Source organism: Panthera tigris, chromosome A2 (assembly GCF_018350195.1).
Source record: "Panthera tigris isolate Pti1 chromosome A2, P.tigris_Pti1_mat1.1, whole genome shotgun sequence".
NCBI lineage: Eukaryota > Metazoa > Chordata > Mammalia > Carnivora > Felidae > Panthera > Panthera tigris.
Window position 1 is genome coordinate 12,000,532 of NC_056661.1, and position 27,872 is coordinate 12,028,403.

General features: G+C 53.2%; 1 protein-coding gene across 4 annotated transcripts; it reads left to right on the forward strand.

Moving 5' to 3' along the window:
• Positions 1-5,666: 5,666 nt before the first annotated feature.
• On the forward strand, positions 5,667-27,455 carry TPM4 (tropomyosin 4). Of its 4 annotated transcripts, none has more exons than XM_042978467.1 (9): positions 5,667-5,850; positions 11,212-11,337; positions 16,425-16,558; positions 18,646-18,763; positions 19,200-19,270; positions 20,183-20,258; positions 21,751-21,813; positions 21,899-21,968; positions 23,006-23,275. In XM_042978467.1, the coding sequence occupies exons 1-9, from the start codon at positions 5,737-5,739 to the stop codon at positions 23,086-23,088; spliced, it is 855 nt and encodes a 284-aa protein (XP_042834401.1). In that variant the 5' UTR covers positions 5,667-5,736; the 3' UTR covers positions 23,089-23,275. The 4 variants fall into 4 exon arrangements, with proteins under 4 accessions (XP_042834401.1, XP_042834399.1, XP_042834402.1 ...); XM_042978465.1 differs by lacking the exon at positions 23,006-23,275 and adding an exon at positions 26,021-27,455 and having other exon boundaries at positions 5,672-5,850; XM_042978468.1 differs by lacking the exons at positions 5,667-5,850; positions 11,212-11,337 and adding an exon at positions 11,644-11,908.
• Positions 27,456-27,872: the final 417 nt, after the last annotated feature.

Genomic DNA, 27,872 nt, shown 5'->3' on the forward strand with positions numbered 1-27,872 from the left:
TGTAGGCTATTGTGACTAATGCTGCTATGAACATGGGTGCACAGTGTTGTTACTTTTTATCATTAATCCATTCTTTCAAAGTCTCAGGAATTCTGATATGCCAGTGTTCAAACTGAGGGCATTTCAGGAATCATTTCCATATAAATGTGGGAGTAGAAAGATGTTGATCCTTCCTAGAAGGAGTGATTCTCAAGAACAATTTAGCTTGCCCCCCCCCACTCCCAGGGGACAGTTGGCAATGTATGGAAACATTTTGGGGTTGTCATGACTGGGGGTGGGGTGCTCATGGCATCTAATGGGTAGAGGCCAGGGATGCTGCTCCACAGTATCCACTGCACAGGACGGCCTTGAACCATCACAGAACCATCTGGCCTGAAACATCAGTAGCACCAAAGGTGAGAGATAAACCTTAAAAGGATTGCATGCTTTAACTCTTCACCACTCCATTCTGCACCAGCTCAGAAAGGCAACAGCAGAGGTGAGAGGATAAAATCCAGGATCCCATGAGAGACACCCTGGTGACACGTGGCATCAGAGAGAGCAAATAAGTATCAAGAACTATGAAGGGTCTGGGTTGTCACCCTCCCTGCAAGCTGACAATTTAACCTGATACAGTTTTGGATGCTGGCAGAAGACACGAGACTCCAGGGTCAGAGACAAAAGACTTTATTACTTGCAGTGCAGGTGGCATGAACTTCCTGTTTGTGCCAGTTCTTCCCAAGTCCCACAGGGACCATTCAGGTGATCCCAGGTAGGTAATGGACACAAAATGTCTTTGAACCACAGCCGGGGAGCTCTATGCTGAGAAATCCCAGACTTTTCTAGTAGATTACACACAAACCCGCTCCACCTTTATCTCAGAGGGAGGCATTATCGTTATCATAGGGACAGCAAACAAACCTGCTCTCTGCTCTGCAGGAAGAAACTATCTTCCATGGCTGTTTGCTATACAAACATCCTTGAAAAGACAACCAAAAAAACCTTGCCCATGCCACTGTTTGCAAGTTGTACAGAAATGCCAAACACTCACAAAGATTGTTTCCCAATAGTGGTGGCACTGACACCCAATGGGTGGTGGCTACTGTTTGTAAGGGTAATTGGGGCTGAAGGTCAAGCACAAAAGTCTGCTCAGGGTATAGTGTAGTGGTTCAATGAGTAGACTCTAGAGTCAGACCACCTGGGTTCAAATCCTGATTCTGTTACTTTTTAGCTGTGTCACCTTGAGCAAGTCACTTGACTTCTCTGTGCTCCAGTTTATCCTGCTATATGATGGAAATAGTAATAGCCTCTATCTCAAAGGGTTAGGTGAAAATTAATATATGAGCTTATGTATGCAAGGCACTTAGAAGAGCATGAGCTGATTGAGAGCCATGTCAGTGTTAACTATAATTATCATTAATTATCATGATGGTGCCACAGAGCTCGTGGTCATGCCTGCTTTTCGGCATTTGTGGCCAAGCTCTGTAACCCACACAGTTCCCCTGGAGTCTGTCTCCGAGATTTCTAGGAGGACACAGGGCCCTTTGCTTCCTCCACCCCACACTGGCTTAGTAAACACAGCAGTGGGGCTGGAGCGGTGGTGGTCTCAGGTCCCAGGGTATCAGACAGACTCAGGTTCAAATCCTGGCTTTGGCACATGCCAGCTGGGTGACCTTGGTGAGCATTTCCCTTGTGGGCGTGCGGGGGTGGGGGGCTCCAAGTTCTTACTGAACAAGGGTCTGGGTGAAGGGTCAGCGAAACTCCCCTCACACAAATACTACACACGCAGCATGTGACCCACCAAGAAGATAATCTGGATCATCCTTAGCCAATGCCACTTTGATGACCATTGTTGTCATGTTATTCAATCAGCAAGACTTCACAGGATGCCAGAGGAGAAGATCTTTGCTCTTGTCCACCAACAGTAAGTTCACTCTGGCTCCCTTGGTCTCTCTGGTGCCTCCAACTCCAGGAGACACATCGAGGCCCCCCCCCCCATACTCTCCTCTGTCATCTGACCCTAGCGTCCTCATTTCCCACCTACCACACTCTTTCTGCCCATCTCTCCACAGTCAAGGCATGCTCACCTCCTCTAGGACTCTCTCACCTGTAGTCTTCATATATGCAACACCTGTTTCTACTCCCCCCACCCCCACCCCACCCTCGGTCCTCTTTCAGACCTACTTCAATTGTCACCTCCTCCGGGAAGGCTTCCCTGACTTCCACCCAAGGCCGATCATGTCCCCACGTTGCATATTAACATTAAGTGTTAAAATTAACATTTCACCGACATGCTCAGTGCCTACCCAGGTGCCCTCAGCTCCCACTGCTCCCCCTGGCACAAAGGGTTTCCTTCTTCCAGCACCTGAATGGGGTGGTGGATTGGGGAAGGTAAGGGTGCCCCACGCAAGGGCAGGCCAGAAGTGCTGGCCAATCAACACCCCCCATGTACACAAGCATCCTTCAACCAAGGAGGATGGGGATTGGTGCATAAATACCCCAGCCTACCACGCCCTCAGCCCCCACAACTCCGAGGAGCGTGCTTTCTGCTGCGCCCCCAGAGGCCCCCAGTGGGACTGCGCCTCAGTTGTCCAGAGAGGTAACTGGCTTCATCCAGACAGCCTTTTACGGGCCTCCTTCCCTTCTCTGCCCCACCTCCCCACCTGCTACCCATGTCTCCTCGGGTTGCCTCCCAAATAAATCACTTGCCCTTGAATTCTTGTCTCAGGGTCTCCTTCTCCGGGAGCCCAACCTAAGACGGCAGTTTAGCCTACTATAAAGAATTCCCTAACTGTAGTTACGGTCACCTCTCTCCCTGGGCTGAGTCGTGTCCACCACCATGTCTTCAAGGCCCACACAGTGCCTGCCATGTAGTAGATGCTCAATAAATGCCCCCAAGTGTCATGGCTGTGAGGTGGCCAGGGTGGTGATGGGTCTCTCTGTGCTCACCACCATCCTCAGAAACCAGTGTCGGGAGGCGGGGGTTCACACCTCTGGAGGGATAAATGGTAGTTTCCACCCGCCTCATGCCCCACAGCCTGGACAGCTGGGCCAGGGCCCCCAGGAACGCTGGCCGACACTTCCAGCCCTGGTCAGCACTCCTCGGGCATCCCTGGGGCAGGTACACAGACAGGGCACAAGTCCCAAGGCTACAGGGCAGGGGGCAGAGCAGAGCTTTAATGCCTTTCCTAGCCTCCTTCTCCTCTCCCCAGCATCAGATTCCACTCTGGGAGCTCCCTGAACAAGAGGACATTCCAGTGACAAGGGTCTACCCTACAAGGCCACCGAGCTAGCTAGCCAGCTAACCCGCAGCTCCTGGGGGAGGGATCCCTTTCCTGAGCTGGTGGTGTCAGGCCTGGAATTAGCCTCACCACCTGTGGAGAGGCTGGTCCCAGGGACTCCCAGGAGGCAGGGGTGGGGCAGGGGGAGGGAATGGAGGGAGCTGACCTCTGATGACTTAGTCTGAGACCATCAGAGGACAGGAGAAGGGGCCCAGAGAGACATGGTGGGGGTCTCAGGACCTCTCTCCAGCTCTGTTCTAGAGGGAGCTGGGTCAGGTTTCTGCTCTGCCATTTACAAGCAGGGTAACCCTCGGGAGGCGACTCGGAGCCTCAGCTTCCTCCTCTGTAAATGGAAATAAATACAGTTTTCCACCTCTTAAGGTTCGGGGAGGCTGAAGTGAGGTGCTCTGAGTGCAGTGCTCAGCATGGCTCCTGGCACCAGACTCCACTCTTTTGATCACTGACATTCGTAGAGAGGCAATTATGATGATTTGCTTAGATCATAAGAGGAAGGGGGGTCTGCACAACCAGGATGTGGGAAGGGGTGAGATACGGGAGAGTGATGGAGAATGGAGATGAGGAGGGATCTGGGCGGAGTCCTCTTGATTCCTGAACATGGGGAGAAGCCAGTGGCTTCTCCCCAGTGTCCTTGGGGCATGAGAAAGCTTCCAGAATGTTCAGTTTGCTACCGTTTGGGCCCCCATGCTGATGGGGGGTGGGGGATGGGAGTTCTCCACATGACAAAGAAAAGGAAGCTGGCTTGGGGTGGGGGGTGGTAGAGGGAAGCAATGACTCTATATCTGAGCCTGACACCCATGCTCCCCAGTGGTGCTGGCCACTGCCCAGTCTCCCTTTATCCCATCCTACTGTGGTCTTGGTCAGGAAACACAGAAGCCTCACTCCTTCTACTTCATCCCACACAGAAGCTTTGATGCTGGGCTGGAGGCCCCGGGGCTCTCTGTCTAGGAGTCCAGGAGGGCTTTCTGGAGGAGGGCCCATCTGATCTGGACTTTAAAGGATGAATACAAGCTTTCTAGTCCTAGAAGAATGTGTATGTGTGCGTGTGCGTGTGTGTGTGTGTGTGTGTGTGTGTGGAGGGGGGTATAAGTGTGTGGGAGGGAGTGTGTGAATGTATAGGGGGTTAGTTGTTCACTTTAATTAACAAGGATTTTCTGATCTTCTGGAGGCCGGGTACTCAGGAGGCCACAGATGATGCTTTGGAGCAGCTCACAGTTCCAACCTGATGATCAAATAATAACAATAATAATAATAGCCCCCATATTCTGTGCTTATGCTGCTGGGGCTCAGCGTGGGCAAGGCCCTCTGTGTTCATCATGTGAATGAATGAATGAATGAATGAATGAATACACTTTTCTGAAGGCAGGAAATCTTACCCCCGGTTGCTGGAGGACAGAAGGGACAAGCATGGCAGGGGGTTGGGGGATGCCCACACATGCCAAGGCCTGAAGGTGGGGAAATGGCAGCCCTCCCGGGAAGCAGTGTTGGGGACAGCTGGGGAGCAGAGGGCAGGAGTCTTGAGTGACAAGCTGAGAAGCTAAGGCCACCTCCTTTCCAGTGGTGCTGAGCGGAGCAGGGAGGGCATCAGGGCCTGGTCTGGGCCTGCCTTGGCTTCCAAGAATTCCCAAGAGATGACCCAGGTCATTCTTGCCCTGGTGATGCCGGCCCACAGGGGCAGAGGAGCTGACAGAGAGAGACACAAGAGGAGGGAGAGATAGAAAGAAGGGCAGAGAAACCCTAAAGAGAGAGAGAGAGAGAGAGAAAGAGATCCAGAGGGAGTCTGAGAGAACAAGACCAAAAGAGATGGGGAGACAGACACAGAGATAGAGAGAGACACTCATTGGAAAAGAGACAGAGGGAGAAGATGACGTGTCAGAGACTCACCAGAAAGCGGGGGTGACCCAGGGAGCCCCTGGGGCAGAGCGGGAAGTGGGTTGGAGTCCTGACCCCATACCTGGAGGCTGGACCAGAGGGGAGGAGAAGGGAGGATGGGCACCGCCCCACCCCACCTGGCCCCTACCCTGCACCCACGCACAAGCCTTCTTCTATGCTCCCCAAGCACAGATGGGGAAGGTGAGGCCGGCCCGGCAGGCCAGGCCGCCAGGATCCTCCTGAGCCAATGCTGTGCCCGCACACCCACAAGGGACCTGTGTCAGCAGGTTAAAAACGGAAACGGGTCGGGCTCTTTCTTTTTTTTTTTTTTTTTCCTTTGAGAAAATCCTAGGCCCAAATAAGGCGAGGGCTGCGGGGAGGCTGGTGAGCTGGCCAAGTCCTCCTGAGCAAGCGAGTGGCGGCCGGCCCGGCGGCCTGGGCTTGGGCCTCCTCCAGGACTCGCCCGGCAGCGGGGCGGTGCGCCCGGAGCCTATAAGGGCCTCGCCCCCGCTGGGCCGCTCAGTCCTGACCCGCAGCGCAGCCCCTACCCCGCAGAGTCCTCTGCGCCCGCACCCGCCGCCCAGCCATGGAGGCCATCAAGAAGAAGATGCAGATGCTTAAGCTGGACAAGGAGAACGCCATCGACCGCGCCGAGCAGGCCGAGTCGGACAAGAAAGCCGCCGAGGAGAAGTGCAAGCAGGTGAGGCCCCGAACGCTGGGCCGCGTCTGGCCGCCCACTGCCGTCTCTGGGCTGCTCCCAGCCTGGAGGCCAGGTGCTGGGCCGGGGTGGGGGGTGGGGGGGACTCTCAGAAGCCTTGGTCCCGGAGTCAGGAGGGGGACAGGGGGCGATGCTCTGGCTGGGAGCGAGGGGGACCACTGTCTTTCCAGGGTCCCTGAGCTGGGAGAGAGAGGTGGCCCCAGCAGGGCCAGTGTGAGCAAAGTGAGAGAGAGAGACAGACGGAGACAGAGACAGGGAGACAGAGAGAGGGCGAGCGTGAGCGCGAGTGCAAGGAAGGGGTCTTTGCGCCAGACGCGTGTGCAAGCTGGTGTGCGTAAGTGTGTTGGGCCGAGGGTGTGAGCGTGGAAGTGTGCGCTAGGAGGGGGTGTGGCCGACAGCGTACGTGAGGGTGTGTTTGTGAGTCTGCCCCAGCGTGTTGGTGGTGGTGTCACCGCGGGCTCGTGTGTGCGGGCGAGAGGCCGTGCGCTTGTGCCAAAGTTGACATGACAGCAATGGAATGTGTGTGTGTCGGGGAGAGCGTGTGTGTGTTCAGGTGACTGTATTTGTGTTGGCGTGTGTGTGCATGTTGGGGTGATTGTTTCTATCGGTGTGTGTATGTGCGTGTGTCAGGGTGTGGAGCTGTGCGTGAGTGTGGGTGACCCCGGCCCCGTGTCAGCGCATACCCAGGTATGTGTGGACCGTGGGTCCACACTGGTGACCGCCCAGGAAGGGTGGCCGAGTGTGGGTGCGTCGTGGGGCCAGCTGTGTCCAGCTGCTGGGGGAAGCGGGTGAGAGTCCGGGGACTGGGCTAGTTGGAGACTTGAGGGTGAACCTGAGAATCTCCATGCATCTCTGTGTATCTCAGGTGCCCCTGACGTTGCTGCTGTGAACCCAGAAGGGAAAGGTGGGGCGACAGTGACAGGCAGTGGCCTTGGACTCAGAGCTCCGGAGACGAGCTTTCCAGGAGGCTCTGGCAGTAGGGGTGCATCAGGGAGCTAATGTGGCCAGTGGGCAGGGGTCTGGGCTGGGCAGTCCCAAGGCCAGGGCTTGGGGCAGAGCAGAAGTCATTTGTCTGGGTCTGGGCGGCCAGATCAGCCAGAGGGAGGAGGGAAGGGGGTGCTGCTCCCTCCATAGCACCCTGCCCCCCACAGGGCTCATCCACTGCCCCAGGGTCAACCGTCCAGCCCTCAGGGACATCAGGGTCTCAGATAAGTCCCGGGAGCCACCCAGGACAGTGACACTACACTCCTAGCCCTGCCCAGCCCATATGCCAGGCCAGCTTGGCAGGGAAAAGGGCAGGCTGTGAGCTCAAGCTGGCCCTGTTTCACAGCTCGGTCACGGGGCGCCCTGGAGCAAAAGCCTTCTGTGCCTCAGTGGCCCCACGTTTGAGACAGGAAAGTGACCGTGGTGCTTCCCTCATGACCATGGGAGGATGAGATGACTGCAGGTGGAGCCCTTGTCCCGGTGCCCCGCACAGAGTAAGCACTCAATAAATGCAGGATTATTTCCTGCTCCACCCTACTTCCCCTTTGGGCCTCCCCATCCCCCAGTCTCCCCGGGCTTCCCTAAGAGCCTGTGACACATTGGGAGAAGCCAGCCCCGCCCCAGCGCTCCCTGCCACACTCCCTTCCTCCCTCCTGGTTCCCCTCCCTGGCAGATACAGCCGCCCCTCTTGTGCTGGCCCTGAGCTGCCTGCTTCCATCCATCATTTAGCCCTTGCCATGAGATGCTTAGCTGGGGATTCTGAGAAAAGCAAGTTTATGGCTCTAATTTTCACTAAGGTGTGGGTGACTAATACAGCATAATCTCCCCAGGCAGACACAAATTCAAAAGGAAAGGCTTCTCAGAACCTTCAGCCAGCTGTATGGCCCCAAAGCAGGGACAGATTCTCTCACCTTCAGCTGGATTTTTATTCTGTTCTTGTTTCTCCACGAAGTCACCCACTGGGGTGGGCTCGTGCTTGAATCCAGGCTGGATCTTCTTCTAACTTTGACTCAGGACACATTGCTGCCCCTCTCTGCACCCTCAGTGTTCTTATCTGTGAAATGGGGCACAGGCTACCTTCTGATGGCCAGGCATGGAACCCAAGATTCCAGAAGCCAAAAGCAGAAGCCACATTCCCATGGGGCGGATGGCCTGTCCTGCCTGGGAACAGAGGCAGGAGGCAATGAGGGACTCAACTTACCTGGAGAGCCTTATGCTTCAGCAGGCCAAAGAGCGTGGGCCGTGGGGCCTGCCTGACCCTTGGGGACCCTGCAGCGAAATCCCAATTCTAGGCCCTGTTTGTCCAGTGTGGGAACAGGACCAGGAGGCCCAGCCCCCCTGCTTCCTGCCCGATCCCCTCCCAGGGCAGTGACATCCGCCACAACTGGCCTTTGACCCCACATCCTGCCTCAGCCCTGCCCTAAGGCCCCATTTACACAGACTAAGGTGTGCAGTCTATGACCTTCCCAGCTGTTTTACAGGCAGGGAAACTGAGGCCCAGAGAAGGAAGTGACTTGTCAGAGACCTCCCAGAGCCAGGCCAAGGCCACGCCCCGCCCCCCCCCCCCCTCCCCGACCCCAGCAAGGTGCATACACTAACACACACTCTGTGCTTAGAAACCGGACAGACGGAAAGAAACCCGGTTTGTCAGTCTTATTTATTTTTCATACCTGGCTCCAACCGCTGAAGGGTTTGGGGTTGTGTCATTGATTCATTCCGCGCACTTCCCCTGGGGTTCCGTGGGGAGCCCTGGGCCCGGTGCCATGCTGAGTGATACTGGGGCTCAGAGGGACCTCAGCCCGAGGCAACTCCAGGGGAGCCCAGGCTGGGAGAGACAGAGCCAGACATGGAGGGACGCTCCCTGCCTCAACAGTCAAGCGTGGGCCAGAGGGAGGGACAGGGGCTGGGAGGGTCCAAGGTGGGCAGTAAGGCTCTGCCCAGGGCAGCAGGGCAGGCTGCTCAGGGGAGGGGGCATCGGTGCTGGATGTGGAAGGTAGGCAGGAAGAGGGTGCACTGGGCAGGGGGTATGGGTAGCCTCCAAGTCAAGCGAAGCAGCTGTGGAATCAGTCAGCCCCTATCTGTACGGCCCGGGGACAAGTCCCTTCCTCATTCTGGGACTCAGTTTACCCTTCTGTGACATGGAGCTTTAGTGAAACAGTACTTGTTGTGTGCCTGGCACATTCTATGAGAGAATGCATGAGGGAGGGGCAGAAAGAAAGGGAGAGAGAGAACCTCAAGCAGGCTCCGCACTGTCAGCACAGAGCCCAACGTGGGGTTCGAACTCTTGAACTGTGAGATCCTGACCTGAGCCAAAATCAAGAGTCCGACGTTTAACCGACTGAGCCACCCAGGCGCCTCAGTGTGCCTGGCACATTCTAAATGCCTCATAGCGCCCTGCCCACATTACCCCAGTCCCCGCCCCTTGTTGTCCAAATGTTGCCGGAAAATGTTGTCAAACACTCAACCATCTCAGCACCTGGATGAACCCAATGCTGCAGAACTTGTTCTCACTCTTTCATGTTAAGAGAGCGCTCCGGTGGGCACATAGGTGGCACCTACGAAATACTGCACCCCACAGCTCCTTCCAGAAGGAAGTCAGGTGGACGCTGGGTCACGCTGACCTGTCTTTAAGGAAATTGGCTCATTTTCTCAGTCAAGGCAAAAGTTTCACAGCAGCTACTGGGGCACTCAGAGAGCACCACATCAAGGCTTCCATTTTACAGATGAGGAAACTGAGGTCAGAAAAGGGGACAGGGTATCATAGAGCTGGGATTTGGAGCCAGGCTTTTGGGCTTATTGCCTGAAGGTCCTTCCTTCCACTCCCCTCCCCACTCCCTAGCTCAGCAGCAGGACACTCAGTGGCCCTGAAGACGGGACAGGGGGCCTTTTAAGAATCTGCACAGGTGCCCCCCCCACCCAGGCAGTTCAGTCAGTTGATATCCGCTCAGGTCACGATCTCACGGTTTGTGAAACGGAGCACAGAGCCTGCTTGACATTCTCTCTCTCTGTCCCTCCCCCACTTGCGCGCACGCTATCTCTCTCTCAAAATAAATAAATGAACATTAAAAAAATAAAAACTTGCACGGGCACACACACACACACGCACACACACACAAAGCATCTGGCACATTTTAGACATCACCTCGGGGGTGAGTGTGTAACCCAGATCAGATTCAGAGCTTGACCTAGAAGTCACATCAGCTTTTCTAACATACCTTCTTCGGGAAGTTAGAGAAAAGAAGGAAGTCAGAAAGGGATGCAGGAAAGCAGGCCTGGCCTAAGGGCCTGTTCAGAAGTGGATTCAAATCCTGTGCTGTGTGTTCTGGAGAAAGTCATTCTACCTCTCCGGGCTTCCTGCTGGGAAAAGGAAGCAGGAGGATGAAGTGAGGGCCTCCCGCCCACCCTGGGAGCATGGGCAGGACCGGGGACATAAGTCAGATCAAAGCACGGGCCACCCCAGACCAGAGTTAGGGGTAGGGGAGGGAGGTACAGCCTGGAGGTGATGGAGAAAGCTGACTCTTAACTGGTGTGGTGGAGGGCGATGGAGAGGGAGAGGCGAGGGGGTCTGTGGTTTGTATCCCACAGACCCGAACTTTTCACACTGGGAGTGCCCAGAGAGCAGCAAGTCTCCAAGGTAAACAAATAGAACTGAAAATTGGGGGGAAGTAGGGGACATTTTAATTAAAATGAACGTAAGCCAGATGTGCAATAATTTTAAAGGTTTAACTTCTGCCTTCGAAGAAAATGGTCTTTGTGGGGGCATCTCTCTTCTGGCCAGGACCCCCAAGTACAGAAGTGGAGCGAGTCTGAGCCCTTCAATCTTTCAGAGTATTTTGTGAGACAGTCTGAGAACCACTCTCTTGGGCAATGGGGAGCCACAGCAGTTCTCGGCAGGGGGAGGGCAAACATAAACTTTCTAAAATTTTTTCTGGCTGCCAGTGTAGGAGGCAGAACTGGGCGGGGGGGGGGGGGGGCACAGGCTGGGGCTTGGGGGACAGTCCAGGCCCAGAGTATGAGAGTCCTATTTCTGCCTAACCGGGGATCACCAGCAGGCCGCACCCCTGAAACTGGGATGCAAACCTGAACCTGTGTTCCTGGGAAATGGTTTCAGGCCTTGTTTCCCAAAAGCTGTGATTGATTCCGAGAGAGCATCTGGGACCACCCACCCCCCCCCCCCGCCCCGCCCCAAAAGATAAGCACAGCTGGTCCCAGGAAATCCTATTAACAGGTAGCATTAGAGTGGTGCCTAGTGTTGTCATCTCTGTTTTGCAGATGAGGCAACTGAGGCTCAGAGGGAGAGAGAGGGCGCGCCTCGGGCACGTGGCCCCCAGGCTGACGCGTCCCCCCATCTGTCCCCAGGTGGAAGAGGAGCTGACGCACCTCCAGAAGAAGCTGAAGGGGACGGAGGATGAGTTGGACAAATACTCCGAGAACCTGAAGGACGCACAGGAGAAGCTGGAGCTGACGGAGAAGAAAGCCTCCGACGTACGTGCGCAGTAATGGGGACGCCCGCAGCTGGGCCGGGCAGGAGCCCCGGGGCCGGACGGGCTGGCGGGCGGGCAGCGCCAGGAGGAGGAGGAGGAGGAGGAGGAGGAGGAGGAGGAGGAGGAGGAAGAGGAGGAGGCGGTGCCTCCCGGCGCTTTCTCCAAATAAGTCCCGAAAAGGGGCACTTTCCAGCAGCTGTGGCCAGCGGTGCCGACGTCAGGCCCTCCCCCAGCGGTGCTGACGTCGGCGGCCGGGCCGGGTGACCTCATCGCCCCGACGGCGGCAGGGCCGGGGGCGGGGAGAGGCGGGGGCGGCCCCGGCGCAGGCAAAGGCTCGGGGGGCCGGGGCGCGGCTGGTGCAGCTTTCGCCGGAGCCGGAGCCGAGCCGAGCGCCCGCCGCTGCCCGCCGCCCGCTGCGTGCGCCTCCGCGCCTCCGCGCCATGGCCGGCCTCAACTCCCTGGAGGCGGTGAAACGCAAGATCCAGGCCCTGCAGCAGCAGGCGGACGAGGCGGAGGACCGCGCGCAGGGCCTGCAGCGGGAGCTGGACGGCGAGCGCGAGCGGCGCGAGAAAGTGAGAGCCCGCGCCCCGCGCCCCCCGGCCCAGCGCGCGCTCCTTTCTCCCCTTCTCCCCGCGCCGCCCGCTTCCCGCGCTCCCCGGTCCTCCCCCCCTCCCCCACACCAGCCCGCCTTCGCGCCCTCCGGCCTGGCCGCTCCGGGATCGCGGACCCGCACCCCCCGCCCCCCCCCTCCCCGGGCGGCCTGCTGAGACCCCCTTCCTCCGCGGTCGTCCGGCCCGGGCCTGGGCCTGGGGCGGGGGAGGGGGCGCCGCCTCCTGATCGGGCGTGGCTGGCCCGGCGAGTAATAGGGGGATGGGGCCGGGGAGGATGCGCGATCCGGGAGTGGGGAGGGGATGTAGGGGGGGGGCGCCGCGCTGCCATCTGACTCCGGGCTGGCGCCGGGGTCCCGGGTAGGGGGTGGGGTGGGGGGACCGGACCCGCTCCTGGACCCAGGAGCGGGAAGTGAGAGTGGAAACATTGAGCTTCCATTGTCTGGGGTTGGACTGGCCGACACGGACTCGGGGGAGGGGGGGGTGAGGTCGCACTTTCTCCCTTCTTACGCGGCTTCCCGGCTCCAGCTGAACTTTCCCAGCTGTTCCCAGGGGCGCGGCGACGACGTGTCGGCTCCCGGCGGGGGGCGGAAGTTCAGCCCGGAGCCGCCGGCCTTTCCGTCCCCAGCTGGTCCCTGCGGGAACGGCCGCCGAGCGACGGCCGCGGGACCCCGCCTTCCCAAAGGATCCTAGGAATGTTAGCTCGGGGCCCTGGACCCGAGACGGTTTTGTGTGCCTTCGCTCCACGCTGCGGGGCCGGAGACAGATAATGGGGCAGAACGAGGAGGCGCTCTCTTCGCCCTCTCAGCTTCCTCTGACCACCCCTCGGGGCAGGACAGATGGTGGCAACTCCTGGGGCTGGGGAGAGATCTGGATTCTAACGCCGTCAAGTACTTAACCGCTAGGAACGCGTCTCCCCATCTGTAAAGCAGCGGGGACAGTACCGACCCCCTAGGAGAGCTGGGAGGGTTCCAGGAGTACAACCTCCCTGCAGAGCATCCGGCGCGCCGACTAGGTGCTCAGTTCCTGGGCTTATTTTCCCCCTCCCTGTAACCTCAGAAGAGCCCACAGTCTGATGGAGGTGAGGGGTACAAACAGGGCTGGTTAGCCTACCCGAGGGGTTCAGTGTTCTGTTGTGGGAGCATCACAGGGAAGCCGCCGCTCGGTGGGGTAGGCTTCAAAATGGAAGTTGAGCATTATTCTAGAATAAGGCTTTGCTGGGAAGAGGGACTTAGGTGTGCAAAAAAGTTGGAGAGGGCCCAGGGCCCCTGAAAGCTGGAGTGTTGAGAGGAAGGGTGAGGACCCCAGAAGTGGAAAAGGTGTCATGTGTATTGTCAAGGCTGGAGGCGAGCCCCAGGCGGCTTCAGTGTTGGCCTGAGTGGAGGTGTTTAATCCTGTAAGTTGCTCTGGCGTGAAGAGGCCTCAGAAACCTGGTGCAAGCCTCAAACAGTAGCTGGTTTGGCCTCTTTCACACAAGGAACCGGCATAACCCTCCCTCTGATCTCATCCCAAGTCATCTCGCTGGAGGACGATTACTTCTGCTTAAAAATGGCCCTCAGCCTCGAGCCAAGACATAGGAGGAGGACAGTCCAGTTGGGAGGAAAGATGTTTTTGGAAAGTTGTGGACTTCGTAAAAAGTTTGCTTTTCAGAGCATGCGCCTCTTGGTCAGGATGGGGAAGTCTGAAGAAAAGTTCCTGGGCAAAGGAACTGAGCCCAGAGAAGGGAAGAAAAACCCAAAAACACACAACAAAAAACCTTTCTCGGTCTCTTGTGGAGAAAACCAAGAGCCGGCGTGTGGCAGACTTCTGGGTCTCCTCCCGACAGCTGGTTTCGTTTAGATTTTTGTGTGATTAACCGACATCTTCCTGTTCCTTTGCCACATGTATCTAGCAAGCCTCTTTTACCTTATAAGGGAAATCCTTTGTAGAGTGTAGAAGCTTTGATTGCAGGAAGGGGTGGAGCCCAAAATGACTAGCAGTGACTAGCAGTTTTTCAAAAATACATATATATGTATGGATGGATATCCTCCTATGTATCAGCGTTCTTTCAATTCCAGGCGGTTGAAAGTGTGCCAAAAGCATGGTTATCAGGACTCAGAATTCCCCACGTAAAGAAAGCCTCGCTTTTATTTTTTTGAAGACAATTCATGAGTCAAGCACCTTTGTTTGATGTTAAAAAGCAATTCCTTGATTGCTGGCGGGGATGGGGTTTCTTTTGGGGGGCAGGTGATGAGAATGTTCTGGAATTAGGTAGTGGTGCTGATGATGAGGTTTTGCTAATGTGCTAAAACACTGTTGGGGGGAAAAAATCAATTCCTGCCCTGTTGCTGAAGGAGTTAAAGAATCATGTCATCAGAAAGAATAAAAGGCACCCACTCATTGGAAGGGGTGGGTGAGTTTCTTAAAATAGTTCATCGGTGGTTTTAACAGAGGAAGTTGTGATCAGAGACACCTGTGGGAGGTTTCTCTCCATCTGCTGCTAAGACTCTGGAGCTGAGAAAAGTTTCCTGATTCTCTGTGTTTTTCAGCATCTCTGGCCTCATTCTTTTACTCCATTTTTTTGCTGTATAAATTCAGGGGGCAGTGGGGGGGGGGGAGCCTGGGTGGCTCAGTCGGTTGAGCGTCCAACTTCAGCTCAGTTCCTGATCTCGCAGTTCGTGGGTTCGAGCCCCACGTCAGGCTCTGTGCTGACAGCTCTCAGCCTGGAGCCCGCTTCGGATTCTGTCTCCCTCTCACTCTCTGCCCCTCCCCTGCTCGGGCTCTGTCTCTCTTTCAAAAATAAACAAACATTAAAAAAATTAATAATAAAACCAAATCTAGCACAAACTGGTAGAAAAATATTTTTAAAAAATTCAGAGGGAAGGCAGTGGTTTCCTGCTAATTTTTATGGCTTTCCCCATTCAGAGATTATTTGTCTTGATATGAAGAAGCCAGTGTAGCTTAACACGTCTTCCCTCAGTTGAGTCAAATCTCACCGACTCTTTAGTATTTCTTCCTGAGGGTGGCTGGCCTCGAAGCCCCAGAGGACTCGGGTTTAACAAGGGAAGATCTTGCGGGGGGCTGGGGTTCGTGAGACCATTTCTCACCAGTTCTGTGACATTGAACAGAATCACTTCACCTAACTGAACCTCTCAGTTTCCCCACCGTAAAATGCTGGAGGGGGTTTTTTTTTAAGTTATTTACTTTTGAGAGAGACAGTGAGCGAGAGTAAGGAAAGGGCAGAGAGAGAGGGAGAGAGAGAATCCCAAAGCTCTCACTGACAGCGCGGAGCCCAACATGGGGCTCGAACCCACGAACCGTGTGATCGTGACCTGAGCAGAGATCAAGAGTCGGACACTTAACCGGCTGAGCCACCCAGGTGGCCCTATAACACTAGAGGATTAAGTGAGGTGAAATCATGGCGGTAAGAGCTGTCCTTTTGTGGGACTTCCCACATGCCGGGTACAGTCACTGCCACACCCTTCAGTTATGGGTCTTCATGGTGCCGGGACCAGGATGGGGTGGTTCAGAGCAGTGAAGCAACCTGCCTGATGCCACATGGCTACGCATCGGCAGAACGGGGATTCTGACCTAGCACTTTCTGAGCCTGGAGTTTCTGCTTTTATGTATGCCACCATTTTCCCTTCCTTGTAGGTGAAAATACCTTGAAAAGCCAGTATCCCTGTTCAGACATCCCTCTCGTGCCTGTAACCAACTTTTCTTTCCTTCCTTCCTTAACATCTGTCTGTCCCGTCATCTCTGGGCCAGACCTCATTCAAGGTGGTGTTTGGACCCTGCTGCCCTCCTCCCTCACATTGTGTGGCCAACATTTAACTGAAGCTTCCATATGCTTGCATTTATCTTGCTGTGGAGGTGACTGGGAGCGGAGCTTTTTATTTTACTTATTTATGTATTATTTTTAAAGTTTATTTATTTGGAGAGAAAGAGCACGCATGGAAGGGGCAGAGAGGGGGAGAGAGAGCGCCCCAAGCCGGCTTCAGTGAACCAACAGGGAGCCAGACGTGGGGCTCTAACTCACGAACCGTGAGATCATGACCTGAGCCGAAGTCGGCTGCTTACTGGACTGAGCCATCCAGGTGCCCCGCCACCCCCCGCCACCCCCCGCCACCCCCCGGTGCTTTTTATGTGACAGGGTGGGGCCAGGGCACCGGTGGCCTTACTGTCTAGGCATCCCAGAGAGGCCAGCACGGTCTTCTCACCTCCTGTGGTGTATACTCTTCTCTTCTGTGTTGACTTGGCTGCCCGACCCATCCTGGGATGCACACCTTTGTCACAGAGTGGTGGAAATTTCCGAACATTTTCAGGGAAGATCATACAGAAATCTCCAGATGGGAGCGTGAATCCCTTAACCACCTGCACTCCCGGTGGGCTTTGTCAGAGGAGGCGTGGTAACCGAGGGACGAGTGCCGCGTGCACTGGGGACTCCTGGTGCCGTCTGGCCTTTTCCTTCTTAACCCGGCTGCACCTCTCATCTCCCCAGGCCGAAGGAGATGTGGCCGCTCTCAATCGACGCATCCAGCTTGTTGAGGAGGAGCTGGACAGGGCTCAGGAGCGACTGGCCACAGCCCTGCAGAAGCTGGAGGAGGCAGAAAAGGCCGCAGATGAGAGCGAGAGGTGAGGATGCTTCCAGCCTGGCGGCTTCGGCATTGGCTTCTCGGAAGCGGGGACTGTGCCGCGGGGCTGACCTCCCAGAGCCGGGGTGAGACCGAATGCGGGTGGTGTGGATGCGCGTGCACACACAGACCATGCACGGCAGCACCTTGCCACGCCGCGTAGGGGCGTTTGTCATCCTGGTGGTTGTGAAGGAAACTCCCGCTAGAGGAAATTTAAAAAATGGGTAGATGTAAGACTTGCAAGTAGGACTGTCACCGGAGACCGGTGCGCAGAGTGCCGCTTCGTGTGTCCTCTGAAAGCCACTGTGCATCTCATCTCGCTGGTCACCTCCAGATATCAAGTTCCGGGGGGGATGGGAGGGGGGGGATGGGCCACCCTCGAAATGGGCCGCGTGCATGGATGCTGGTTAACCGTGCCACCAGGCAGGCTTCAGGCTGCTGGGCAGTGACAACTGTATGTCAGGGACGCATGCAAACCACCTCTGTGGCATGCATTCGGGGCTCTGGCGGGATGCTCTTTCCTCCGGAGCAGGATAACTCTGCACGCCTCGGCGCGGGCTCTGGAGGACTGAGGGCAGATTGTGTAATTCACAGAAGCAGCCGTCTCTGCGCGGTGGAAAATGGGTCCCTTGTGCGGTGATGGTGTGGGCCGGGCCAGTGGTCATTCTGTATCTGCCACACGATCGCAGCAGGGTTCTCGTTTGGCCGGTCCACGGTGGTTTCCTGGTATAAACCCCTCCAGAGGATTCGTTTTGGATGGTGCTGTTGTGGCCCATACACCGGAGATTAGAAACTACTTGGGGAGTCTTGGAAATTGACTCTGCTGGTTGCCCAGACGGGAACTTTGGGCACGCTCGCGGAGGCTGAGCTGCGGCTGCCAGGAAGGGTGAAGGGCCCGGCCACAAGTTGCTCGGGGCTGTGCCTGGGGCCTGGGTTAGCCGCTGCCTGCGTTCACAGTCAGACCAGCCTGGCCAGATGTCTCCCTTCCAGGAGTTGACCAAACCCACTTACTTGTGTCATGTCACCAGAGGCCTTTGGTGACCCCCTCGTTGGAGAAGGCTAGTTTTGATAGAATTCTGTACTTGGGAGCTGGAGGGTCTAGATTCCAGTCCTTCCACAGCCACGTACTAATCGTTGGGCAAGCCACTTTGATCTCTCCAGAGCTGCAAAGGTTTTCCAAGTCTGCCCGTCCACGGAGGTTAAGGCTCTGTACAGATGGGAAGGGTGTTTTGAGGAATGGGAGCGACAGCCCGAATGGAAGTATTTATTAAACAGCAAGATATATACGGTCCTCCACTCTGGGCAGGCATGACGCACATCAATACGTCGTCCTGGGTTGGCCTCTTTCGGGGTATCTGAGCTGCCCTAGTGCACTCCGAGCAGTGCGGGCCAGAGTGAGCTCGTTTCCTGGTAAGCCAGCTGCATTGCACATTTCCAGCTGTCCCCGGGACACTGTCCTTTCCAAATTGGACGCATCCACTTCAGATCGGGCCGTCCTCACCCCTCACCTTGTTGGTACCTGCGTCTTACCTGGTCTTCCCGTTCCTCTTTCTGGCTTCCATTCACTCCTGCTTTTGAAACGCTCCTGGGGTTTCCGTGTTCTCTTTTGGAAAGCCTCCCAGGACGCATACACACCTCCTCCCCCAGTGCAGCAGAACTCGTCATTCCCACAGCTGCCCTGGCCCAGACCCCTCATCCCATTGTGGTAACCGTTGGCGTGTCCGCGCTTGTTACTAGTCGGTGAGGGGCCGTAGAGGATGGGAGCTGAGGATCTGGAGCCAGATCACCAGGGTTTGAGTCCCGGCTCTGCCACTTACTAGCTACGCAGCCTTGAGCAGGTTACTTGGCCTCCCTGTGGCTCCGTTTCTTCCTCTGCAAAGTGGGGGATGAGGTTCCTGCCTCGTGGGGCAGTTGTGAAGGTGAAGGCCAAGGTGAAGTGAAGAACACCTCTGCAATCTTCTGTGCGGAGCACAGGTTCTTGGTGGGCATCAGAGAGGTGCTTGGATGAGCAGGTGTCTGGAGGTATACGAGGGTGGTGATCTGGTGGGGGGGGGGGGGCGGCGGTAATGACAAAGTTGCTCCTTGCAGAGGAATGAAGGTGATAGAAAACCGGGCCATGAAAGATGAGGAAAAGATGGAAATTCAGGAGATGCAGCTCAAAGAGGCCAAGCACATTGCCGAGGAGGCCGACCGCAAGTACGAGGAGGTGAGCGGGGCAGCCCCGGGGCCGCCTGAAGGAAATGCCTGGTTGGGGCAGCTGTCCTTCTGCGTCCACGTCTGTTCTTCCAGAGATGGCCACTCGGCTAGGAGACGATCTTCCGCAATGCTAGAAAGTCCCGGGGAACTCTGTGGCACTTGTCTGACTTGGTAGGGAGACCCACTGGTCAGATCACGTTTTGTCCCGCAGCCGGGTGCTTTGGCACAGTTTGGCTGACATTGGGAATCCTGTGGGTCTGGGGACCTTGAAAGTTCTGTTGCTCTCCTGCTGGCCTCCGTGGTCTGCTTCCCTTCCTGTCTGCCTCCCTCCGGGGCCAGAGTCTTCACAGATGGTCTGGGGAGGGGCCTCACCGTCTGCAAGCGGGGAGGGGGGCATCCTCCTAGACGTGGTTGTTGGGGTCCCAGTTGGTCCTTTCTGTCTGCAGGTGGCTCGTAAATTGGTCATCCTGGAGGGCGAGCTGGAGAGGGCGGAGGAGCGCGCAGAGGTGTCCGAACTGTGAGTGGCAGAGCGGGACTGAGAGGGATGGAGCGGGAGGGAGTTGGTTGCACTGGGTATTGACTCCGACTTGGTAAGGCCAGTGCTCAAGCCAAGTGGAGGGGCATCAGGGACTCAGAGCTCAGCCCCTGCTCCTCGTCCCCATGGCTGACAGGGTGTCTGTTCTTAACTGCCCTGGGAAGCGCTTGTCTACGTGTTGACTCTTCCCACAAAGGTATTGGGAAATAGGAGTGAGACAGGCAGGAGCAGAGAGGCCGGGAAGTCCTATTTTCCCAGAGAGGATGATCTCAGGAAGCTGTGCCTTCTTAAGAGAACATTTGCCTCTGAAAGGCAGGCTTCCCTGTCGTGTTTCACTGCCTTGTCCCTGATGTCATTGTTTGGCTGGGACACATTCCTGGGGGAGGAAAGGTGAGAAGCTTGACCACAGTCACGCAAGCTCTGGGGGAACAAGAATGTCTCCCCTTGGTCTTGGGTGAGGAATCCAGCTCCATGGAGCATCCCGCCACGCTGAGAGAGGGGAATCCGGCGGATCCGTTCTCGAGCCTGCCTCCCGGAGGGTCGGGTGCAAACCGATTGCTCTCTCCTCCCGTGCTCCATGGCATTGTTGCACCTTCTGGAGTCAGCCTCATAATTCACAGATTTCACAAGTCCCAGTTGCCTCACCCCTGGCGAGAGCCCAGGAGTGCTTTACAAACCTTCCAAATACTCCTCGGCCTGCTGTGCCCTTGCCAGCCACGACAGGGTTTTGATAAGTGCACAGCACTCCGGCTCAGAAAAAGCCATTAACATTTTTCCCCCGCATTCCTTCTGGGGGCCCTGGGCAGCGGGGATTCCTCCTTTTTGAAAACCTTGAGGGGAATTGCCTGCTATGAGGGTGGATAGGGCGCCAGATTCCTTTGTCTCTCTGCACAGAAAATGTGGTGACCTGGAAGAAGAACTCAAGAACGTCACGAACAATCTGAAATCACTCGAGGCTGCCTCTGAGAAGGTTGGTGGCCGGCTTGAGTTGGTGATTTGTTGGACTTTCTTTGCTTCCCCCCAAGGAACACGGGAGCATGCCCAGGGTCTCAGGGATCTGACCTGTGTTTGCTAACAGTAGCTTTGCTGCCCAGCCACAAGGTTTTTCCCTCCATAAAAAGAGATGTCCAGTGGCTAGACTCCTTCTTCGGTGGGGTCTTGGTGCCACCTTCGCCCCCACCTTCTACAAGGATGGAGATGGAATATGAGATTGGTCCCTGGTCAGGCACTTCCTAGGGAGAGCTGAGCATAATTGTATAAATACAGAGCCTCACTCTCAAATGATTCCCCTGGATCCCCCAGAAATACACTCTAACAGGTCAAGCAGCAGATATGAGAGGTGGAATTGGGCTTTTTAGGCTGAAATGGTATCCAAAGCAGTCATTACCGGAGAGAACCGCATCAGGAATGAACACACCCCTTCGTGGCCTGACCTGTGAATTACCCATCTTTATTTCTTCCTCACCCTACCCCCCGCCCCCCGCACCCCAGGGCCCTCCAGTTGCACTGAACATCTAGGTTAGGGGTTTCTTGGCTGTATAGCCCCGCCTACTTCTTTTCCTATCGTGTGGTTCATCGTGTTGGTCATAATTACTCAATTAACGATATGCCTTCCTTGCCAGACTGAAAGTTTTAAGGACAGGGAGCGTATCTGTCTTGTTTAGCGCCGTGTCATTAGTACTGACATGGATACTAAGATATTTGATGAGCAAATGTAGCTTATGTGTGGGTGCCAAATGCTGTCCTGGGCCATGGGGATAGATGTAACAGCGATGATATGGCTTCTGCTCCTCAAGGGCTCAGAGTCTCGTTGAGTTGAAGAGACTGGCCCTGTAATACAGTGCTTGAAGACTCCCAACAGAGGGACCTTGGAAAGTTGGGAAATGTGTTACAAGCAGGTGACGTGTCAAAGGGCTATAAAGCATGATGATTGCCAGGAGCTCAGATTCCAGAGTCAGGTTCCAGTCATGGCTTGGTCACTTCCTAGCCATGTGACCCTAGACAAACTACTTAACCTCTCTATGACTCCTTACTCATCTGTAAAATGGGATTGGGGATATCTGGCAACGGAGCAAGCAGCTATAAAGGTTAGCTAGTGCTGATCTCAGTTGAACCTGGCGAAACAAAAATAATTTCTGACATGTAGTGACGGGGAAAGGAGCATGCCGTGCTGGGGCAGGGGGCGATCTCAGGCCTGAGGCTGGGAGACTGGAGAGTGCGCAGGTTCCATCCCAGAGGGCTCCCCTACGGATGCGCTCCTCAGTTTTGTGCCCATCTCTTCTGCCCGGAAAGGTGCTGCTGTGTCCACTCGGCCTCCCAGGCGTGTTCGTGGCGCTTCAAGCACACGCTTTTCTCTGAGGAGCAGAGAACCTACATTCTTTTCTTTTTTTTTTCTGTTTCCTTTCTTCCTTTCTTTTTTGGTCCCCCCCTTTTTTAAAGTACTGCTTTGGTTTCTCCCGCAGTATTCTGAAAAGGAGGATAAATACGAAGAAGAAATTAAACTTTTGTCCGACAAACTGAAAGAGGTGAGCGTGACCGTACCCGGCTAGTTCAAGTTTCTCTTGGGGCTGGTCGCGAAGCCGTCTTAGGGACTCCTTTCTTTTCCTCCAGGCTGAGACCCGTGCTGAATTTGCAGAGAGAACGGTTGCAAAACTGGAAAAGACCATTGATGACCTGGAAGGTATGACACTGCCATGTCATTGCATTTTTTCGGCCTCCCCCTGCAGGACAATCTCCTGGCAAGTGGGAGGAGTCTGTGGAGGGGCTGAGCTGGGCTTTGTTCCTCTTAGGAAAGTGAAGTGCAGGGTGAGGGCACAGCAGGAGGTCAGAAGCACGGGACAGGACCCTGCAAGTCAAATTCAGACTTGGGTCGCCACTTCTCAAGAACTAAAAGATCTCATGCTTAATTAGCTCCACATGTGAATACGGAGGCCCAAATATGGCTGATTTTAAAAGTCTTCAGAATTTCCTTCAATTTGCTCATTCCTGAGAGACGCCTTGCATTTTTAAAATGCCTTACATTTTTACAGAAGCTCTCTCCCAGAGCGCTCAAGAGTTTATCACAGTATGAGAAAATGGAAGCATAGAGAATGTAGAGACTGAATAAAGACTCCAGTCTGCAAGTCTGGTGCCCACATATCCCAGAATTTCTTGAAGAGTTCCAACTTAAAAAAAAAAAAAAAAAAAAAAAAAAAATTCTGTCCCGCATTCTTCATAAAATAACCAGGAAATTCCAGAATATTGGGATTCAAACATCTCCTAAAACCATCTCTCCCACCCAGAAAGGGTACAGAACTTATTCCCCAGACCGTGTGTCCAGTGTTTGGTTTGGGAGGTGAGGTTTCCATATAAGGGAAAAATCCCCCCGTTCCAAAGTATATTTAACCTTTGGACTGGGTGACATCACTGAAAGTCAGAAATAACCTGGGGTGGGAGGTTGGGGGTAGACACTGTGTCCATTTCTAGTCTCCATTCTTTCAAAGGTTGGTTATAGCTAATCCCCTGCAGGGCCCCAAACCACTTGGAAACCTCTCCGTTGATCTTTTGTTTTCTCATGTGTTTGACATAGGACACAGCTTTCTTTCAGTTCATGCTTTCTTTTCTCACTTTTGTTTCCTTCCTGTCATTGTTCATCTGTGGCACTCCACTCCGACCCTCATGTTCTGTCCCCTGTACCTCTTCTTCCGAACTGTCTCCCTGGGGACCTCCGCCCTCTAGATGAGCTATATGCTCAGAAGCTCAAGTACAAAGCTATCAGCGAGGAACTGGACCATGCTCTCAACGACATGACCTCTCTCTAAGAGGGAGCTGGGGTGCCGCCCTCTGTCCTAGCAATACTGAAGTTTGCCTTCTCACTGTGGTGCCTACAGTCCCGTGGGCTTCTCGAAGCTCCAGTGGTCTGCCTCCTGGTTTGGTCTTTCAAGCCTTCCTCTGCTGTGTCTGTGACTGTGTGACTGTGTGACTGAAATAAAGACAGGCCTCCTCATGCCCAGGCCCTCTCATTGTCATGTTCTTCCCTTGCCGCTTTTGAGCCGTAGCTGTGATGCCCTGGACCGTGGCTACAACAGAAAGTGGGTGGTTCCAATGAAGAGCTCATTTCAAAAAGAAAGTTAAGCCCACATGATTCTTTTCCGACGATATGAAAACAAACGCCAATTTGGCATGAGCTCTCAAATATGTTGCTAGCGAACTATATCTGCGTGCCGATAAGCAGTTTTTCCTTAAATAGAAATTGTTTTTGAATGGAGACTCATCCGACCTCTTAAGCAGCTTAATAGAGTCAGCAGAATGTGCAAAAACTGGCAGGCTCGTGTCTACAAAGAGGCTACTCTTGAGCGGGTTTTGATCTACGGATTCAAAAAGCGGCAATGGCATTTTGTGGTCTCCTTATTCTGCCTTTTCACACGTGTTCTCTCTGTTACTCTCTGAGAATGGTGTCTAGGGTCCCCTATATCTTCATTGTTCACGGGACATGTATCCAGCCCTCCCAGTCCTGGGAGGAAGTTCACCAGGGAACCTCACCTCTATACCCTGCCCTTAGAAGACAACTATACAAGGAATTAAAGAGCATCCCATTAGCAGGGAAAGGGAGTGGAGGCTGCTGGAAGCCAGACAAAGAGAAAGGATGCATCCTGAGTTCCAAACAAGGTTGCCTGAGATGCTAACATCTCCTCATAGTTGATTTAACAAGAACCAGGAACCTTGCCTTGGTTTGGTGAGCACTCATAAAGTTAGCCTGTGGGTATATTAAAAAAACAAAAAAATTAGCCTGTGGGTACTAAGAGGTCACACTGAAAGTGACCAAAAGCTCATACATTTTTCCATAAGAATGCACATTTCAAATATTTTTATCCACTTCTCTGTACCCACCCCCAAATTATCCCAGAAACACTGACATGTTAGTGTCAAGTCTTGTAGACTGCCCCTTGAACCTGGGAGTGGCAGGAAAATCTCCAGTTAGATCGATTTTTTTTGTCACTGTAGCTTATTCCTCAGCCTGTAATTTCTTATTCAGGTGGGTTCTTTGTATTCACCCCTCCAAAGTCCATCTCCCTTAAACGACCCACACCCTTCTACTCCCAGCCTCTTCCTGGTGTCCTATCATCCCCCCTGAATTTTTGCATAAACCACTCCCCTCACACACTGCCATACTTACGCCCCTGGGAAAATTAGCCTATGAAGGGGTGTGGGTGTTTTGTGTTTTCTCTCTGTGTATATTTGTTCCTGGGACTTTTCCAGACCTAGGTATCCTCCGCCCTTTGAAATAACTGCAGCCCTGCTTATCCAGTCGTTCAGCTTAACTAAGCAACTAGGTGGAGCCTCATGTAGAGAGATTAGGGCTACAGAAATCTACGACTACCTGTTATGTTATCTCACACCTACCACAAAGTAGATGCCAGGGAATCTAAGCGGTGAGTTGAGGTCAGCATCTGTAGTGGGGAGACCTGGGTTTGAATCCCAGCCCTGCCATTTCAGCCGTGGGACCCTGAACGAGCCGCTTCACTTTTCTGCAAAAAAAAGCGATGTCTTGGTTGGTAAACATTAGGAGAGACAATGGAGACATTGGCTCACGCCGAACCGGCGCCGTCCGTCCAGATTAGTCGGGCCCAGGTCACTCTTCCTTTCTGACACAATCCGCCCAGATCGTAGCAACTTGAGGTTCTAAGGGCCTCATCGGATGAAAGGCCCAGCGGTTGTAGTTGAAAGGTTGCCACCTTCGCAGCCTTTTTTTTTTTCCCTTTCTGAAAATGTCCAAGCTGATCCTATCACATTTTTAGGAGGCATTTTGCTTTCCTCCAGTATTTTAATGATTCTTGGCCTAGTCCTCTTATCAGCCATCACTCATTGCAAACCGGTTCTGTCCTGAGCTCTGTCACGCATAGCTCTAAATGGCATCTCGCTGTTTTAGTTTTTAAATTTTTTATTTTATCAGCTCGGTCATTTAATAATTCACCCGTAATCTGACTTAGATTTTAGTCATGCTGCATTTCTCTGGGGTTTGACTACATTGCTGTGGACACACGGACACAAAAACACAATTATGCCTGGAATTTAAATGGCCATTCCCAGAAGCTCCAAAGGAGAAAACGGGTTTCAGGATTATAGTTTCCTACCAAAGGCCACCAAACTGGCACTAGGGGAGAAATGTCCTGTTTCCCAGATCTGATGTTTGTGTAGCACTTCAGAAGTTCTGTAGGGTGTCTCATTTATTATCTCCTTATGATAATTCCCACACCACACATTGTTGTCGTTATCCTTGACAGACGGGGAAACGGAGATGTAGCAAGATTAAATGCCTTATTTCAGAGGGACGGCTGGGGCTTACATCCAGGTGTTCTAACTCTAGACTGCCAGATTTACCAAGTTAAAACACAGGACACCCAGTTAAATGTGAATTTCAGATAGGCAATGAATAGTTTTTTGGCCTAAGTATATTTCATGCAACATTTGGGATAGACCTGTACTATAAAATTATTTGTTGTGTACCTGAAGTTCAAATTTAGTTGAAGACTCTGTGTTTTATCTCAAAACCGTATCTGACTCCCGTATTTGATACTCAAACCCTGTTATTAGACGGTGTTCTGCTATAATTAAATGTGGAGTACTTTCTCCGCTATGACTTTCACTCTGACGGTGTGGGGTTTTAGAAGCTTTTTTTTTTTTTTTTTTTCTCTTAACAAAATTTTAGATGCTTATTAATTTATTTTTCCCCCCACTCTTAATCCTCACCAGAAAAACTTGCCCAGGCCAAAGAAGAGAATGTGGGCTTACATCAGACACTGGATCAGACACTAAACGAACTTAACTGTATATAACCAAAACAGAAGAGTCTTGTTCCAACAGAAACTCCAGAGCTCTGTGTCTTTCTCTTCTCTTGTAAGAAGTTTCTTTTGCTATTGAAATCTTCGCTTTGCTGGAAATGTCAAGCAAATTATGAGTACGTGACCAAATATTTTGTATCAGAGAAGCTTTGAGCACCCCGTTAAATCTCATTCCTTCCTTTTTTCAAATGGCACCAGCTTTTTCAGCTCTATTTTTATCTTTAAGTTGCATTTATTCATAAGGTAGGCAGGGTATTTCATACTGAGCATACGCCTATAGAGACTGAGGGCGTTTGGTTCCTGGGAGAATAGACAAACTTTTACTTTCAAAAAACAACTCCAGTGTCTAGTCACAGGTAAACTTAAAAGGCCGCAGAATACATAACCTTCTGGGCCACTGTTGGTCACACGACAGGTAGCCAGGGACCATCCCATTAAAATGGGTAGGGATTTTCCATCCAGAGCATAAAAAAAGGGAGGAGGGGGAAGAGGGCTTGCCTTGTGGGAAGTCATAAACCATAGATCAACCTTATCATCCTGGCTCTTTCCCACACACCACCATGCAGAACAAACATCCTCTGGGCAGGTAGTATGAGAATGCTTGGGAAATCATCGTAATAAGTACCCAGATATTTTCTGGATAGATCCTATGTTCCTCTGCAGGTTTCTTTCATTCTGAGGTTCTCTGAGGAGCAGATCTCTTATTCCAATAATGACCCATGCTTGTCTGCTCTGATCTGAGACCATCTGCTTAGCAGGAATGAATGTGGCAGAATTCAGTCTCATTCAGAGAAGTCCTATCAAAAAGACTGCGAGCCATCAATAATTGAGCAATGCTGACAACTACTGGGCAGAAGGGTCCTCTCTGACAGCAAAGTACAGATAAAGCAATGGGCCTCGCTTCCTCTCCTGTATACTTCCGGGAATAGCAAACTGAAGATTTACTTATGTAGGACTTTAATTCCTTCTTCAGGACCAAGTTAATGAAAGACCAAGAAACTCCTGATTAAACTGGATATGGAGCATTTTGTAGGCACAGCTGCATTTTGGCTTTGTTGTCTTTCTGCTTTCTGGGGTAACATCTCAGAGCTGAAACATTCCACATTCCCCAGCAGTGTGGGGGCCAACTCAAGTTTACAATTCTGACAAAATCACCCTGCTTCTAGCTTATCCAGATTCTCTGCCCCTCACTCCTATTTATTAAGCATCACACTACCCAGAAGGTACACTAGCAAATTGTGCAATTAAATAAAACGCACACCTTTCATTTAGATTCTTGCAACTGTATCATATGTAATAGTATCACTTTTTCTACATTTTGGTCAAATAAATTTTTACATAAACTATCATTTGTGTGAACTTTAGAATGTGTTTGGGGGTGGGGGGACACACAAGGTATTCTGGTTCAGCGAACGTTAGTAGGATGGAAAGATTACTGTGCCAAGATGATTAACAAATGTTATCTGCTTTATACCGTGACTTCGTGATAGGAGGATTATTACCTCTATATTCAGGTGAGAGCACTTGGCCTCAGTAATTCAAAAGCTCCTGTCCTTTGTTATACACCCAGTCCCGCCTAAGCCAGGCTGTGAAGAATAACTAGGATTTTAATAGATGAGACAGGAGCAGGGAAAATGGTCCCTGTTGCTGGAGTCAGGAAGGCACAAGGCCTGCCTGCGTAAGGCTTCTGTGTGTTGCGTATATAAAGGAAGGAAGGAGGAAAGTTGGAAGGTAAACTGGTCCACAGTGATGAGAGCCCCAAC